We start from the raw sequence: 17,894 nt of genomic DNA, 5'->3' as shown, positions 1-17,894 counted from the left end.
GGGGGCGCCATCCCAGACAGGAAGATCACGTCAGTGACTCAACCCACTCAAGTGATGCACCCCTCCTAGGGACGGCATGGAAGAGCACCAGTAAGCCAGTGACTCAGCCCCTGTAATAGGGTTAGAGGCAGAGAATCCCAGTGGAGAGAGGGATTATACCCCCAATAAACTGCTGAACAATTAATCAAATGGCCACCTGGACTATTTACATTGACTGACCCCCCCCCCGTTTTGGATTTATACTGCTGCTACACGCTGTTTATTAGTAGTCACTTATAAACAGCGAGTAGCAGTAATAGTCACTTTACAAATTACCTCGACTAACCTGTAACCCCGCACATTGACTCGGTACCGGTACCCTCTGTATATAGCCTCGTTATTGCCAATTACTTTTATTGTTACTTTTTGATAACATTTTTTTTACTTTAGTTTATTTTGTAAATATTTTCTTAACTATACAGCAATTCACTGTAAGGTCTACACCTGTTGTATTCAGCGCATGTGACAAATACAATTCGATTTGATTATTGTTTGTAGTTAAATCAAGAAGAGGAATAGAGACAGAGAGGGAATGATATGTGCAATAGTTCACTGTAATAATTGAGATTAGGGCTGACCCCAATTAGTCGACTGGTCGATTGTTAGGCTGTTTGTCGACCAACCTTTATTTTGTCGAGCAGTAGCAAATATATATTAAAAAAATGTATGGCACACGAGACACCTGCCCATCTCGGTGAACTAATTCATTGCGGACGCTGCGTGGATGACACAGTCCAAGAAGAGGTGTGGCAAAAATTCTCTCTCCAATGCGCGCTCTCCCGCAAATTTGTGCACATTCATTGTTTCAAAACATAATTGTGTGGATTGTTTGCCTTGATTGTTAGTCTATCAATTCCCCATTACATACGGCATATCACCAGTAGTAGCCTACTTTTACCGTTAATACCTATCCTTTCTAATCTACAACATTTGTTTGGTTATGGTAATTTCTGTTAATTCATACAATATATTTTTATTCCAGTCTTTTACCGTTCTCATCGTAGGAGTGGACACGTTGTTTGCAGAGCACACAACCTATGCTACACTTGTGAGAAACAAGTTTTGGTTTATTCCATTTTATATATATATATTTTTTTTTGAGCGCTACTTTCAATGTTGACAAAGGACACGCAACTGATTACGCATAGAAGTAGGACTGTCGGCTACCTAGGCTATAAATGTGCCCATTTGGGGATCTGATAGTATTTCTGATTGGCGTAACGCACCACCACTAAAGAGCTGTGGAGCTTCTCAAAGTAATGTTTTCTTCACCTCAAACAACAAGCAAACAAAGTCTGTTTTTACATCCATTGAGAATGACAATAGTTCCTCAATGTATTTGAAAAAGAATTCCAGCACTCTCCCTTTCGACAACCACTCATCGTGAAGCTAAATGTCATGCTCTGATCCAGTGGAAACGTGTACCTGATGAGCTCTTATCCCTTACCCAAAATAGCATCCAGCTGTGTCTGTCCCAAGCTCTCTGGCATGGGAAACTCTTGAGGGCACAGAATATTTTATTCAATGTTGCAAGTTTGCTAGCATGAGTTTGGGGCTGGACCCAAGTCCAGTCGAAACGATGTTCACTTTTTTGCAGACAGGTCAATGTGATTCATAGGATATTTATTTTAATCGGGATATTTTCTACCTCCAGGCTGATGTTTTTATTTGTTGGCTTTATGTAGGCTATTTTTACATAGTTGGCAATAGAAGTTATTTTGTAGGTTTGTATCGTTTTCATGTAGATTTGGATAGAATTTTTATTAACCACAAGACAATGATTTTGAGATTTGAAGACGTTAATATACACTGAACAGAAATACAAACGCAACATGTGAAGTGCGGGAGGAGGATGGTCAGGTTAAGGTCCCTCTCTTCTGTGTATCTTGATCTCTGGCTCTCTCTTGAGTCATTTGTGTCTTATTTCAACAAACAGACTCAGACTAGCATATAGTTGATTTTATTTATGGAAGAATACAAGTTTAAAATTTAGTCCAATCGATTGTTTGAAAGAACAGACGACTTTTGGTTGACCAAGATTTTTATTAGTCAGGGACAGCACTTATTGAGGGGCAGTCTCTAGTAGGGTAGAAGCTTTTGTGGTCTGAGGATTGTCTGTAGGAGAGGACCTGCCGGCACTAGCAGAGAATTTGGCTGTTATGTCTGTACATTTGTAATCTAGGCTGCATGTGTCTGTCTTATCAGTGCTGAACGTTGACATAGTTTCCTCATTATTAGGTTTCAGCAGTACAAGGATGTTAGGAGAGATTCACAAATGCAAATATAAGAAGTTAGTGCAGGATGTTGCCACAGAGAGATGGTCAGTGACACATTGAGTATTTAGTCCTAATTCATTTGAATGTACTACATCTAGAGTATGTAAAGTCATTTTTCTTTTAACATTCTCTCTCACTTGGCCAACGCTTTCCATTTCTCATAGCAGATTTCCGGGCACACTCTGTTGGCACTTGGCTTGGTGGGTTTGGTGAATAAACCCTTAACCTTCTGCCTTCCTTCCTTTCTCTCTCTTCTCTTCCTCTTCTTCCTCTGCCCCTTTTCACCTCTCTCTCTCTTTAAACAACACCCCTTACCACAAAATGTCACATCACACACTTTCTGAATCACACAAACGCAAAAAGCTGGAAATGCATGTGTGGCCATGCCCCACAAAATAGGGCGTATTATCGAGGGGAGCCCTGCAGACCGCTGTGGGAAGCTGAAGGTGGGAGACCGTATCCTGGCTGTCAATGGCTGCTCTATCACCAACAAGTCCCATTCGGACATCGTCAACCTGATCAAGGAGGCCGGGAACACTGTCACGCTAAGGATCATTCCCGGAGACGGTGAGAGGACCTCTTCTGTCTCCCATCTCTAATGTTCCACTCATATTTACCATCTAGACCAGGGCTGCATGACCCTTTTCCTGGAGAGCTTCTCTCCTTAGGTTTTTGCTCCAACCCTAATCTAGCAAACCTGATTGTAATAATTAGCTGGTTGATAATATGAATCAGGTTAGTTAGAACTGGGGTTGGAGTGAAAACCTACAGGAGGGTATCTCTCCAGGAACAGGGTTGACCTGATCTAGACCGAAGACTGTCTCAGCCGCTACGATCAACCTGTGTCAGGAATATTTGTGCATTACATCAGATATGCAAACATGTATTGTATTGGAATATACAGTACCAGTCAAAGGTTTGGACACACCTACTCATTCAAGGGTTTTTATTTATTTTTACTATTTTCTACATAGAATAATAGTGAAGACATCAAAACTATGAAATAACACATGGGGGATACCTAGTCAGTTGTAAAACGGAATGCATTCAACTGAATGGTGTCTTCCGCATTTAACCCAACCCCCCTGAATCAGAGAGGTGCGGGGGGCTGCCATAATCAACATCCACGGCTTTGGCGCCCGGGGAACTGTGGGTTAACTGCCTTGCTCAGGGGCAGAACGACAGATTTTTAATTGTCAGCTCAGGGATTTGATCCAGCAACCTTTTGGTTACTGGCCCAATGCTCTAACCACTAGGCTACCTAATGTAGTAACCAAAAAAGTGTTAAACAAATCAAAATATATTTTATATTTGAGATTTTTCAAAGTAGCCACCCTTTGTCTTGATGACAGCTTTAAACACTCTTGGCATTCTCTCAACCAGTGTCATGAGGTGGTCACCTGGAATGAATTTCAATTAACAGGTGTAACTTGTTAGAAAGTAATTTGTGGAATTTCTTTCCTTTTTAATGTGTTTGAGCCAATCAGTTGTGTTGTGACAAGGTAGGGGTGGTACACAGAAGATAGCCCTATTTGGTAAAATACCAAGTCCATATTACAGCAAGAACACATCAAATAAGCAAAGAGAAACGACAGTCTATCATTACTTTCTGACATGAAGGTCAGTCAATCCGGAAGTTTCTTCAAGTGCAGAGGCAGAAACCATCAAGCGTTATGATGAAACTGGCTCTCATGAGGACCTCCACAGGAAAGGAAGACCCAGAGTTACCTCTGCTGCAGAGGATAAGTTCAGTAGAGTTAACTGCACCTCAGATTGCAGCCCAAATAAATGCTTCACAGAGGTCAAGTAACAGACACATCTCAACATCAACTGTTCAGAGGAGACTGCCTGAATCAGGCCTTCATGGTCGAATTGCTGCAAAGAAACCACTACTATAGGACACCAAAAAGAAGAAGAGACTTGCTTGGGCCAAGAAACATGATCAATGGACATTAGACCGGTGGAAATCTGTCCTATGGCCAAATTTGAGATTTTTGGTTCCAACCAACGCAGAGTTGGTGAATGGATGATCTCCACATGTGTGGTTCCCACCGTGAAGCATGGAGGATGAGGTGTGATGTTGTGGGGGTGCTTTGCTGGTGACACTGTCTGTGATTTATTTACAATTCAAGGCACACTTAACCAGCATGGCTACCACAGCATTCTGCAGCATTACGCCATCCTATCTGGTTTACACTTAGTAGGACTATCATTTGTTTTTCAACAGGACAATGACTCAACACACCTCCAGGCTGTGCAAGGGCTATTTGACCAAGAAGGAGAGTGATGGAGTGCTGCATCCGATGACCTGGCCTCCACAATCACCCAACCTCAACCCAATTGAGATGGTTTGGGATGAGTTGGACCGCATAGTGAAGGAAAAGCAGCCAACAATGCTCAGCATATATGGGAACTCCTTGAAGACTGTTGGAAAAGCATTCCAGGTGATGCTGGTTGAGAGAATGCCAAGAGTGTGCAAAGCTGTCATCAAGGCAAAGGGTGGCTACTTTGAAGAATCTAAAATCGAAAATATATTTTGATTTGAACACTTTTTTGGTTACTACATGGTTCCGTATGTGTTATTTCATAGTTTTGATGTCTTCAGTATTATTCTATGTTGAAAATAGTAAAAAATAAAGAAAAATACTGGAATGAGTAGGTGTGTCCAAACTTTTTACTGGTACTGTATATACACTGAGTGTACAAAACATTAGGAACACCCTTTCGCTCTGAATTCATTCTTTGGCACATGGAATCTACAAGGTGTCGAAACCGTTCCACAGGGATGCTGGCCCATGTTGATTCTAATGCTTCCGTCAGTTGTCAAGTTGGTTGGATGTCCTTTGGGTGGTGGACCATTCTTGATACACACAGGAAACTGTTGAGCGTGAAAAACCCAGCAGTGTTCTTGACACACTCAAACCGATGCACCTGGTACCTGCTACCATACCCCGTTCAAAGGCACTTAAATCTTTTGTCTTACCTATTAACCATCTGCATGGTACACATACAAAACCTCAATTGTCTCAAGGCTTAGAAATCCTTCTTTAAACTTAATCTACACACTGATTGAAGTGGATTTAACAAGTGACATCAATAAGGGATCATAGTTTTCACCTGGATTCACCTGGTCAGTCTGTCATGGAAAGAGCAGGTGTTCCTAATGTTTTCTACCCTCAGTGTATATATACCTTTTGCTAAAGGAAAGCCTATCTCAGTACATCACCATCACACTGTTTTTACATTTCAAGTGCTCTAGTCAGTCTGAACACCCCCACAATGTTGACAGAGCTGCTTCTCTGGGATGTGAGGGAACTTTCTAGTGCAGTCGTGCCTTTCACATACTTCTGAAACATGCAAGAGTAATTCAACTGTCAGAGGCTGTCACAATGTGTGTATGTTTGTCTGTGTGTTAGGGCTAAAAGCTCTCGCTACACTGCACTAACACATCACCCTGGAATGCTGTTTCATTAAGTGAGGGAGAATCAGGGAGAACGTCATTGTAACCACTAGTCTGTGTCAACCTGCACGTTGGAGAATTTCAAACTATTTGTCCATGTTTTTTAGGCTGTTTTTATGGATGAAAGCCTTTTTCTGTAGAGCCATAGATGATTACACTTAGGCAAAATTGTTCTGCCAAGAAAACAGATAGAGGGCGGATGTTTTATAAAAGCATAGTTTGGGTTTGTGAGGGAGAGGGAGAGTTTGTATGTCTGTATTTTGGGCTGAGAGGTTGTGTGTGTGTATGTGAGAGAGATTGAGAATCCCTGTGTATTAGTGAGATATGTAGATTTATCCAGGGCAGGGTTATCTCCTGCTGTTAAACACAGGGCTGTTATGGAAGGAGATTTAATAAGGAAGCTGATTCCAAAATCACTGCAGGGAGAATCAGCGCCCTCTCTCTCTCCTTTCGCTTTCACTCTTGCTCTTTCTCTCCCTCCCCCCTTCCCCTCTCTCTCTCTTGCACTCTCTCCTTCCTCTCGCTCTCTCTCCTTCCTCTCGCGCTCCCCCCTTTCTCTCGCTCCCCCCCTTTCTCTCGCTCCCCCCTTCCTCTCTCTCCCCCCTTCCTCTCTCTCTCTCCCCTTTCTCCCTCTTCCCCCTTTCTCTCCTTCCCTTTCACTCTCTTTTCCTTTCTCTCTCTGCCTTGCTCTCCCCCTTTCTCTCACTCTCTCTCCCCAGTTCTCTAGCTCTCTTACCCCTTTCTTTTGCTCTCTCCCTCCCTCCCTCTTTCTCTCGCTCTCTCCCTCCCTCTCTCGCTCTCTCTCCTTACTCTCGCTCTCTTTACCTCTCTCCCCTTCCTTTCTCTCTTTCTCCCCCTTCCTCTCTCTTTCTCTCTCTTCCTCGCTCTCCCCCCTTCCTCTCTCGCTTTCCTCCCTCTCTCCCCCCTCCCTCTCTCTCCCCATCCCTCTCTCTGCCCCCTTCCTCTCTCTGTCCCACCCCTTCCTTCCTCTCTTGCTTTCTCTCGTTCTCTCGCTCGCTGTCCATTCTCTCTCTCTCCCTCCCCTTCCTTCCTCTGTCTCGCTCTCTTTCTCCTCCCTCCCTCGTCTACCTTTCTCTCTCTCTTCCCCCTTCTCTCTCCCCTTTCTTTCTTTCTCTCTCTCTCTCTCTCTCTCTCTCTCTCTCCCCCTTCTTCTCTCTCTCCCCCTTCCTCTCTCTGTTTCTCTGCCTCTCTCTCCCCCATTCTCTCTTGACCCCCGTCCTTTCTCTCTCTGCCTCTCTCTCCCTTTCTTTCTCTCACTCCTGGCCTATCTCTCTGTCTGTCTGTCTGTCTGTCTGTCTCTCTGTCTCTCTCTCTTCCCCTTCCTTTCACTCTCTCTCCCTCCCCTTCCTCTCTCTTGCCCCCTTTCTCTCTCTCTCCTTTCGCTTTCACTCTTGCTCTCTCTCCCCTTCCCCTCTCTTGCACTCTCTCTCGCTCTCTCTCCTTCCTCTCTCTCTCCCCTTCCTCTCTCTCTCTCTTCCCCTTCCTCTCTCTCTCCCTCCCCTTCCTTCCTCTCTCGCTCTCTTGTCCACCTTTCTCTCTCTCTCTCTCTCTCTCTCTCTCTTTTTCTCTGCCTCTCTCTCCCCCTGCCTCTCACTCTCTCTCCCTCCCCTTCCTCTCTCTCGCCCCCTTTCTCTCTCTCTGCCTTTCTCTCTCACCTAATATAGTCTGCATTGTGTTGTATTGTAAAAGCAACAAGGGAGAGATGGGGTGACCCTTACTCAGCCCCCTGGGTAGGCAGACAGGGCTGAATTCTTCCTCCCATCAATTCTTCGTTAAGATTGTCCTTTTCCCCTTCCATTCTCACAGTGGGAGAGACTGATCAGTGATACAGTTCAGTGCATTCTGCATCCTGTGTCCTGAATGTTTCAAGAGGGGCAAAAAAAGAAAAGGTTGCAAACTGCATTAAAGTGGAAAGACTGGGAGGGAAGAAGGGATAGAGTATTGGAAAGAGGACAGTGGGAGAGAAGAAGGATGGGATGAGCGAAGCAGAAATTGACGGAGGAAAAGAGAAGGATGGAGCCTGGTCTGCAGGCAGTTGACACCGGTGTGGAGAGAGGTCTATTTTAAGACATTGGGATTCATGTGCAGAGAGACGACTCATCAAACCCGGGTCTCCCCAGCAATGACTACCCAGCAGGGTGGAATTAAACCCACTCGGCCCGTCCTCGGCTCGGCCTCCAACTTGATTGGACGGCCCAGCGTCTCATGGGCTGTGGTCTGAATGGAGAGTTAAGCCAATGAAATCCAAGGGGACTAGTGGGGGAGTGATGGATAGATGAGAGTGGAATTGAGCACAGTTTGTGGGGTTGTGAGTGGAATAGAGAGCAGGGGCTAGGATCAGGCTAGGGGTGGTAGTTGGACTGAGAGCAGGGGCTAGGATCAGGCTAGGGGTGGTAGTTGGACTGAGAGCAGGGGCTAGGATCAGGCTAGGGTTGGTAGTTGGGCTGAGAGCAGGGGCTAGGATCAGGCTAGGGTTGGTAGTTGGGCTGAGAGCAGGGGCTAGGATCAGGCTAGGGTTGGTAGTTGGGCTGAGAGCAGGGGCTAGGATCAGGCTAGGGTTGGTAGTTGGGCTGAGAGCAGGGGCTAGGATCAGGCTAGGGTTGGTAGTTGGGCTGAGAGCAGGGGCTAGGATCAGGCTAGGGGTGGTAGTTGGACTGAGAGCAGGGGCTAGGATCAGGCTAGGGTTGGTAGTTGGGCTGAGAACAGGGGCTAGGAGTAGGCCACGGAGGGAATGATGTCATTGAGATAGAGTGCTGTGATGAGATGAGTCAGGAGTGTGCCACTCCATTCGGTCCAGGCTTCCATATGTCCCTGTTTGAGTAAATTATATCTTACCAGTGTAATAATGGCTTACGAAAGGTTTTGTGAAACTGCTCTTGTTTTTCTCCCTTTGTCTTCTGCATGCTTCAGTCTCCAGTCCCCTGACTCCCCCGCTCTCTCTTTCTCTCCTATCAGACTCCTCTAATGCATCACTACTGACCAACGCTGAGAAGATCGCCACTATAACAACCACTCACACGCCCCAGCAACAAGCTGCACCTGAACCCAGGTCAGAGGGATTCTGAGATTTATAGTACCTAATTGACTAAGAACATGTATCTATGAGCAGTGATTTTTAACCTATATTTTGACATCTCTCTCATTCCAGAAACAACACCAAACCAAAACAGGAGTCCTCTTTTGAGTTCAAATCCCCCCAGGCCCCTCCTCCCCCCGCCCCAACAACACAACCTCCAGCCCAGGTAAGGACAGGACCTGCCCCGTCCAGCCCCGTCCAGCCCACTACACACCCTACAGCAATGTGTTTCCTTTAAGTGGTTGTCACGCTAGAGAGATGCTTTATTCTGATACCATGTTGATAAGATCCTGAACAGAGCAGGGAGGGAGGGTGTTAGTCGGTGTCTGTGGCTCTGCGTGCCCTCTCGGCCCGCCTCAAACCGCCCCCAGAGTCCAAACCATCTATGATTCATCTCACTCACCACCACTCTGGAGCTCCGATCTAATAGGTGTGACTGTCCCCAAGGTGGCATTCATCCCCACAGTGAAATACGAGCCGTCCCCAGACACAAACATTATCAAGTCCAGCCACCGGTGAATCACCAGTCTGACCTTGTCATGTCGGTGTTTGCGTGTGTGTGTGTGTTTTTTTTTCTCAGGATGCTGCGTTCTACTCAGTGGACTTGGAGAGGGAGAACAAAGGTTTTGGGTTCAGCCTGCGAGGAGGTCACGAGTACAACATGGACCTGTACGTGCTGAGGCTAGCCGAGGACGGAGCGGCCGTACGCAACGGCAACATGAGCGTATGTATGAGCCCCATATAGGAGCGTTTTGAAATCTCAAGTTGATTCATCATCTACTCATTGATGTGGTTACATTATGCTTAATGCCTAATACAAAATGTGCAGTGCTGTTATGTATGCAATGCCCCATAAGCGTGAGTTGTTATTCTTTAAAGTCTGTATTATGTAAATATGATGTCCTATGTGCTCTCTTGTAGCTGTCAAACTGTCATTTAACCTTTAATTTGATGAATTGTCTAAAAGCCTAAGAACATCTCATTCCCCTGGGTCCTGTAGACAGAATGAAAGGGTTAATTGATTATCCTTTATTATTTGTGAATATGTGAAGTGGAATTCCCTCGACAGAGAGAACACTGACAGATAACTTAAGGCGCAGAGGAAAACCTCTTCCCCTCTTGTAACATTGTGGATTTATAGAAATGTTTCCTTTACAGCAGTCAGAGCAGTTTTAACTATAATCTAACCTTCCCTCTCTGGCACCTCTTATGTTCCCTTCTGTCCCCTTTGTCCTGCTTTTTCCCCTCCCCTCTGCATCCCCTCTGCCCTCTCTTCTCCTCCTTGTCCCTTTCCTACCTATCCTCACCCAATATCTTTCTCTCTCTGCCTCACCCTCTTTCCTTTATCCTCCCCTCTCCCTCTTCGTCCCTGACACACTCCCCCCTTCTGTGTCTTACCCAATACTTCCACTGACACCCCCTCTCCCCACAATGTCTCCACCTCCCCCTCCTCCAATGTCTCCCCCTCTCCTCTCTCCCTCACTCCTCTCTCCCTCAGGTGGGAGATGAGATCCTGGAGATCAACGGCGAGAGCACCAAGGGCATGAAGCATGCCCGTGCCATTGAACTGATAAAAGATGGTGGCCGCCACGCCCACCTGGTCCTCAAGAGGGGTGACGGCTCGGTGCCTGAATATGGTGGGTCAATCTACGAAAACATTCCCTTTTCCCCTGTCTTCACCCCCTGAGCACAATGGGGAGAGGGACAGGGTGGGGTGCGAGAGGAACACTGTCTCCTGTCCTGCTCTGTCCTGTCCTGCTCTGTCCTGTCCTGCGCTCCGGGCTCGGGACCTTCCACTGACTGCCACTGTCCACTGGGTGCGTCTGGTTCTACTCTGGGTGCTCTCTTCGGGTCTGGGTCAACTGCTGTCACCTGCTGTCACCTTTTAACCTTGTGCTGTGTGTCACTGAGTGGGGCGTGGCTTGGGGAGCAGGGCATTCTGGGATTCCCCAAGAATGAAAGGGGTCTATGGACCCATTGACAAAATAAAAACAATGAAAGATCTGTGAGGAGAGGGATAAAAATCTTATCTTAAAGATTTAGTGTTTCTAAATGTGGATATGTTTATTGATTCTCAGAGTCCTTGCTGAATGATATTTTTAGGGTTGAAGAAAAATAAAAACTGGGAAATGCTCTCTGGTTGTATTGCATCTCCATGCTTTGATATGGCATTATCAACATATTTATAATATTTATTGATGGTGAATGTAAGCTTCTGAGTTTAGGACTTCAGTTGAGAAATTAGAGCGTTCTAATACTTTCTACCATTTCAATGGGAAATTCACAATACTTTGTTTGACATATTCAAAAATCCTCCACAGATTTTTTCTCATCTACTGTAACTGTGATTCTGGAGACTGCACTCATTCCTGACCATTCAATTCCATTCAGCTCCACTTCTACAGAAATGTTTGTAAATGTACAGAGCCATGGTCATGATCAACCCACATATTCATCTAGAAAGTATATGGCTGCATGAAGTTGTCAGTGTAAATCCAAAAGTTTTTTTCAGATTTTTTTGTTGATTTTCCATAATATTTATGGAATATTTCATTTTAATTGTATTGATCTGTTGATTGATAGTCACAATTCATCTTAATGCATTCTTGATTTCTATTCATGTGATTTTTTGAGCTGAGAATATCTTATATCTTTCCTGCACCAATATGACATCTCTGTGAGGTTGTATATTTTTTACTATTTTTCGTACTTTTAGTTTCCACCATTTGACATTTCAGTTCTGTTAGCAATGTAAACTGCTTCATACGGTGTTGTGTGTGCGTGTCGCTGTCTCTATGGGGTTGGGGTCTCTGAGTGTGTGCTGGGTTCCAGGACTTTCTCTGTAACTGATTATTTTCTCCTCAAGGGTTGTGTTATTTTCTGGACTGTCTCTTTCTCCGAATGATTAAATGATCAAATAAACACCTTTTCCATTGGACAATAATTATTCTTCTGCCTATTGTTGTAGGATCTAAACCCTATGCCTTTCTCTTCTCTCTGTTTTATCTACCTTTCCTTTTGTTTCACTGGGCTCTTTCTTCCTTCAGCGATGGTTGCTCCCCATCTCACCGCATGTATGAGATCATCTAATGACAAGCTGGGAGATCCTAGTTCCTACCAAAATCCGACCATGGTTTGTAGCTGTCCTCTCTCTCTCTCTCTCTCTCTCTCTCTCTCTCTCTCTCCGGTCTCTCTCTCTTGCCGTGCCTCTGCTCCATGCATAAGAATCCATTCACCCAGAATGCATTTCCAATACCGCCGCCTCTGTTGTCATGTTGACTAGTTGGAATGGATTCATACATACCACATCTTGCATTTAACCTCTGGGAATGGCGTGTTCACTGCTGACATGCCGACGCTTTCGTTCGATTCATGCCACGTTAGTTTTGTGATTGTGGGACAATGGTAAAAGTTTTTCTCTCCTAGACATTTTCTCAGCCAATCAATCAAGTAGAGTTACTATGACTTTTAGAAGCTGCCTTGTGACACTTTGATTACCATCCATGTGGTTTATTCACTGATCTGGTGAGATGGTTAGAGTCAGGTAAGAACCAATAGAACTGCAGTCATTTTAATTAGGATCAGTAGTCTCCTTGATTAGTCCCTAAAACAATTCCGTGCTCCCTCTGTCCATGGTGTTGAGCCCACTCCCTGCAGTCTTTATAGAGGGCAATCTGTGAAAATAATGAGCAACCACATTCTTCCTGAAACCAAACATGCTCATTCATTATTTACATCATTACTCAATTCAGAAACTCATCTTGGTTTTATTAGTTGCATTAAATATTGATATCACATCAAAGGCAGAGCATGAGTGAGAGCATGAATGAGCATGAATTAGTCATGTCAAACAATCGAAATCAGCATCAACACCACGCAGCATCGTAATCAAACCATTGGTCCAACCATCAGCTGAGCCCCATTCAGCTCCATAAAGCCAGACGCCACCCTAGGCTCCTTGCCTGGGGACAGGTTTGTTGTGGAGAACGTCTTCGGGCTTTGGCTGTTCCACCAGTCCTCGCACAGTACATTGCTGCTTTTGGCTCATACATAGCAATACTAATATCTAACCATCGGATGTGGCTGTGCATCCAAATGAAGAATTTAGCCGTGTTTGTTTGCTGACATTAACATTACAATTGGCAGAATTACTAATAATGTTAGATGCCTGGTTATTGGTCAGGGAGTCTGTGAGAGCATTGTGTTTCATCCAGCACCCTGTGTTGTATGTCGTGTTCTATTCCAGACCCCAGCATCGACGGTGCCGGCCCAGCCGCAGGGGTACAAAACGCTTCGGAAGTGAGCACCCTGCCCCACAACAACACACCATCGGACACCAACACACCAGACCCTCACAAACCATCACGGAGCAAGGACAAGAAGGGCCACCACCATTCCAAACACAGACACCGCTCCCCGGACAAGAAGAGCAAGAGCAAGGGAGGGTTGTCTGGGGAGACAGGGGCCTCCTCCAATCAGTCCAAGAGAAAGGGCGACAAGAGCAAGAGGTCTGGTGGGGATAACCACGGCACTCACCAACACCACAGCAACAGTAGCGGCCACCGCCACCGGAGACACCGCTCCCCTGATAAGGGTCGTAGCCGGGCCCGCAGCGCAGAGAAAACCCTGGACAGTAGACAAAGCCAAGGGCACAGAGAGAGGGAAGGCCGCTCCCCTGACCGGCACCACACCCACCGCCAGCGCTCTCCCTACAGGTCCCCTCGGCGCAATCGGTCACCCTATGGCCACCGCTCCCCCTACGCTCACCGGTCACCCTATGGTCACCGGTCACCCTACCGCTCACGCCACCACTCCCCCACCCGCTACCACCGCACCCAGTCATCAGACCCCTACCGGCAGCCCTCCCCATACAGACTGAGGGGCCAGGAGCCAGAGAGGCCCAACGTGGGGGTAGCACCAGTGCTGAGGAAGCCTCCTGGCCCTGTGCCCAGCCCCTATCGTGAGGAGAGTGTGCTGCGGGAGCCTCCAGCCCTGGACCGGCTCAACAGGGAGGCCACGCTGCTGAGGGAGTCCAGGGAGGAGCGCCTGTTTGAGGAGGATAGCCTTCTGCTGAGGGCCTCCACCCTGGAGCGTGACTACAGAGGAGATGGCCTGTTATCTGCTGCTGCCCGTGGCCAGAGAGGAGAGACCATGCCCAGGGTCCGTACCCCCGAGTCCGACAGCGCCTACAAGAGGTACAGCTCACTGCTGAGGGGCCGCTCGCCTGAGAGGATGGAGAGAGAGGCACGCTACGCCCCCAGAGAGGAGTCCCCAGACCCCCGCTACAGAGTCCGGAGTCTGGGCCGAGACATCTCACCTGTCAGGAGCTTCATAGAGCTGGAGGAGGAGGAGGGAGCAACAGCACCTAGGCTGAAGGAGTCTTACAGCACACTCAAGTCTGACATCAGCCGTGCTTCCAAAGCGCCCCCGGAGCCCAAGCGGAAGGCTTACAAAGACAGCCCCAAAGATCTGAGCATCTGATGGGACGTCTGCTGTAACACAACCAGCCCCCCCCTCTCACCGCCCCACGGCACCATGGTTCCTTCTCACCACTCAGCTCTACTCTTCACACAACAGAACACACCTGGACCCTGGATGAACCTAAATTATTGATTATATTACATTCCTGCGTTCCTACTAGACAGTGATTCCAAAACCTACAAACTTTTAATGGCAGAAGTACGATATCTTATTTTGTTCCTTTTAGTTTTTTTGGGGTCGTTTTTTGTCATTTGGTTAAGCATCGAGATGTGTCTCAGAATTTTACAGAAAATGTAAAACCACAAAAAACAATGATGTGCCTAACAGTTCCATTAATGAGCGTATTTTTGTTTTGTTTTTGTTTGATATGAGACGGCCGTTTTCTCAGCCATCTGTCTGATGGCTGGTATGTATTTTTCCACTGAGCCCAAGGAGGCAGGCAGCACACAGTTCCAGTGACTGGTGCCACCCACACAGATGCTGTGCATGTCTTTTTTCTTTCTCTCCCCCAGTGCCACTGTTTTTTAGACATTTGACCAGACTATAGCACAAGCCTGCATTTGTTTGTATATTTTTGACTGCAGTATGTGTACATTGATGGGATCAAAACAAATTAAGGGAAAATAAAGTTCAACTACGATGGTGATGATAATGTTAAAATAAAAATAATATATTAAACATATCTTCAGTGTCCCTATTTTGGTATTTTTGTATTGTAATTGGTCAGTGTGGGAATGTGAACATTTTTTGATGTGAGTCTGTCTTACTACCTCATGAGATTCATAAGATATAATATTGAAGATAGGGCAGAATGGTAGATTAATAATATTTCAAACAAAGTAAAGTATGGTTTACTTGGATCTGTCTGTTTATAAACGCGTGTGGTCCTTTTCCCTTTATTCTTCAAATGAGAGAGGAAGAAAGCTGTGTCCTCAGTCAAGACGATGACAGGAGCCAGTGGATGGAGACACCAAGGTCATGTTCTCTTCTTCCCAGACCACAGACAGACAGAACGACAGATGGTAGATGCAGACAGAGGCCAGTCAGTCAGGTGACCTGTGGAAGCCACTCAGAAGAGGTTTTCCTCTAATAAACCTATCAGCTGTCAGCGTCTGACCGGACAGATTGACAAAGAAATTGTTAGACATACCAGATTAAATATCTGGTCGTGGACTGATCAATAATGTTGTCTCATAATGAAGCTAGACAGTTTGAAGATGTGCTTGGATAATAAGCCTTAAAATATTGTCTGAATTGAAAATAATTTCCAGTATTATTCTCTTACTTTTGAATAACTATGGGTCTGTTTAACTATAATACATTTTAGGAACATGACAGTTTCTTTTAAGAATATTTTTCTCCTAAAAGAAAGTACCACTTTGATGGTTGTTTTTTAAAATATTTTCTGTAGGTGCCATAATATATATGATAAAGATGGCGCCAAAGAATATGGCTGACGTTTTACGTTCTCCCAACCAATTGTGCTATTTGGTTAGTATTTTTGTGTAACTTTTTTTTTAACTTATTGTGTACATAATGTTGTTGCTACCATCTCTTATGACCAAAAAAAACGTCTGGACATTAGAACAGCGATAACTCACCACGAACTGGAAGAAAGTTTTTCCTTTAACGAGTCCAACGAGAAGGATATCCTGCTTTCACTGGAACAGGCCCAGATCCCCACATTTTGCGTGAAAAAAAGACGCAAGAAAAGGGGCCACAGATCGGGCAGCCTTCTGAAAATATGTAGGCGAGCGAGTAAACTCCCACTGCCACCCGTTCTTCTTGCTAACATTGCTATCATTGCTAATATTGCTTCTTGCTATCATTGGAAAATAAAATTAATGACCTGCAATTAAGATGATCCTACCAACGGGACACTAAAAACTTTAACATCTTATGTTTCACCGAGACGTGGCTGAACTAACATACGTACAATATAGAGCCAGCGGGATTTTCCATGCACCGGTAGAACAGAGACACTACCTCTGGTAAGACGAGGGGTGGGCATGTGTGCCTATTTGTCAATAACAGCTGGTGCGCAATGTCTAATATTAATGAAGTCTCAAGGTATTGTTCGCCTGAGGTAGAGTACCTTATGATAAGCTGTAGACCACACTATCTACCAAGAGAGTTCTCATCTATATTATTCATAGCAGTCTATTTACCACCACAGAACAAAGCTGGCACTAAGACCACTCTCAACCAACTCTATAAGGCCATAAGCAAAGAAGAAAATGCTCACCCAGAAGCGGCGCTCCTAGTGGCCAGGAACTTTAATACAGGCAAACTTAAATCAGTTTGACCAAATTTTTACCAGCATGTCACATGTGCAACCAGAGATAAAAAACTCCTAGACCACCCTTACTCCACACACAGAGATGCATACAAAGCTCTCCCCTGCCCTCCATTTGGCAAACCTGACCATAATTCTATCCTCCTGATTCCTGCTTACAAGCAAAAACTAAAGCAGGAAGTACCAGTGACTCGCTCGGTATGGAAGTGGTCAGATGACGCGGATGCTACACTACAAGACTGTTTTGCTAGCACAGACTGGAAAATGTTCCGAGATTCATCCAATGGCATTGAGGAGTACACCACCTCAGTCATCGGCTTCATCAATAAGTGCATCGACGATGTTGTCCCAACAGTGACTGTACGTACATATCCCAACCAAAAGATATGGATTACATGCCACAACTGCATCAAGCTAAAGGCTAGAGCTGCTGCTTTCAAGGAGCAGGAGACTAATCAGGACACTTACAAGAAATCTTTGAAAGGCTGGTCATGTCTCACATCAACAGCATCCTCCTGTAGACACACTCCAATTCGCATACCGCCCAAACAGATGACGCAATCGCACTCCAAAAGGAACACCTATGTGCGAATGCTGGTCATTGACTACAGCTCAGCGTTCAACACCATAGTGCCCACAAAGCTCATCACTAAGCTAAGGACTCTGGGACTAAACACCTCCCTCTGCAACTGGATCCTGGACTTCCTGATGGGCTGCCCCCAGGTGGTAAGCGTAGGTAACAACACATCTGCCATACTGATCCCTGACACTGGGGACTCTCAGGGGTGTGTATTTTATTAACCTTTATTTAACTAGGCAAGTCAGTTAAGAACAAATTCTTATTTTCAATGATGGCCTAGGAACAGTGGGTTAACTTCTATGGGCTAGGTGGGACGTGACACACTATTCAACAGCCAATGAAATAGCATGGCGGGAAATAGAAAACAGCAAAAATCTCATTTCATTTTCTCAAACAATCAACTATTTTACACCATTTTAAAATAAACTTCTCGTTAATCTAACCATATTGTCCGCGTTCAAAAAGGCTTTACGGCGAAAGCATAAAATTACATTATGTTAGGACATAAACTTCACAAGAAAAACCACACAGCCATTTTCCAAGCAAGGACATGCATCACAAAAACCAAAAATACAGCTAAAATATTCACTAACCTTTGATGATCTTCATCAGATGACACTCATAGGACTTGATGTTACACAATACATGTATGTTTTGCTCGATAA

At 45.4% G+C, this 17,894-nt stretch overlaps 1 protein-coding gene across 1 annotated transcript in view; it reads left to right on the top strand.

Annotated features, from left to right (window-relative positions):
• The window catches only part of LOC106565841 (membrane-associated guanylate kinase, WW and PDZ domain-containing protein 1), a 182,314-nt gene extending 167,279 nt beyond the window's left edge, over positions 1-15,035 (top strand). Inside the window, 6 exon segments of the mRNA XM_014133422.2 lie at positions 2,679-2,882; positions 8,752-8,845; positions 8,945-9,038; positions 9,453-9,596; positions 10,371-10,509; positions 13,119-15,035. Coding sequence (XP_013988897.2) covers positions 2,679-2,882; positions 8,752-8,845; positions 8,945-9,038; positions 9,453-9,596; positions 10,371-10,509; positions 13,119-14,353 — 1,910 coding nt within the window. The 3' untranslated portion in view covers positions 14,354-15,035.
• Positions 15,036-17,894: the final 2,859 nt, after the last annotated feature.

This window comes from Salmo salar, chromosome ssa12 (assembly GCF_905237065.1).
Source record: "Salmo salar chromosome ssa12, Ssal_v3.1, whole genome shotgun sequence".
In the NCBI taxonomy this organism is placed as follows: domain Eukaryota; kingdom Metazoa; phylum Chordata; class Actinopteri; order Salmoniformes; family Salmonidae; genus Salmo; species Salmo salar.
This window is presented reverse-complemented; position numbering and strand designations above follow the sequence as displayed.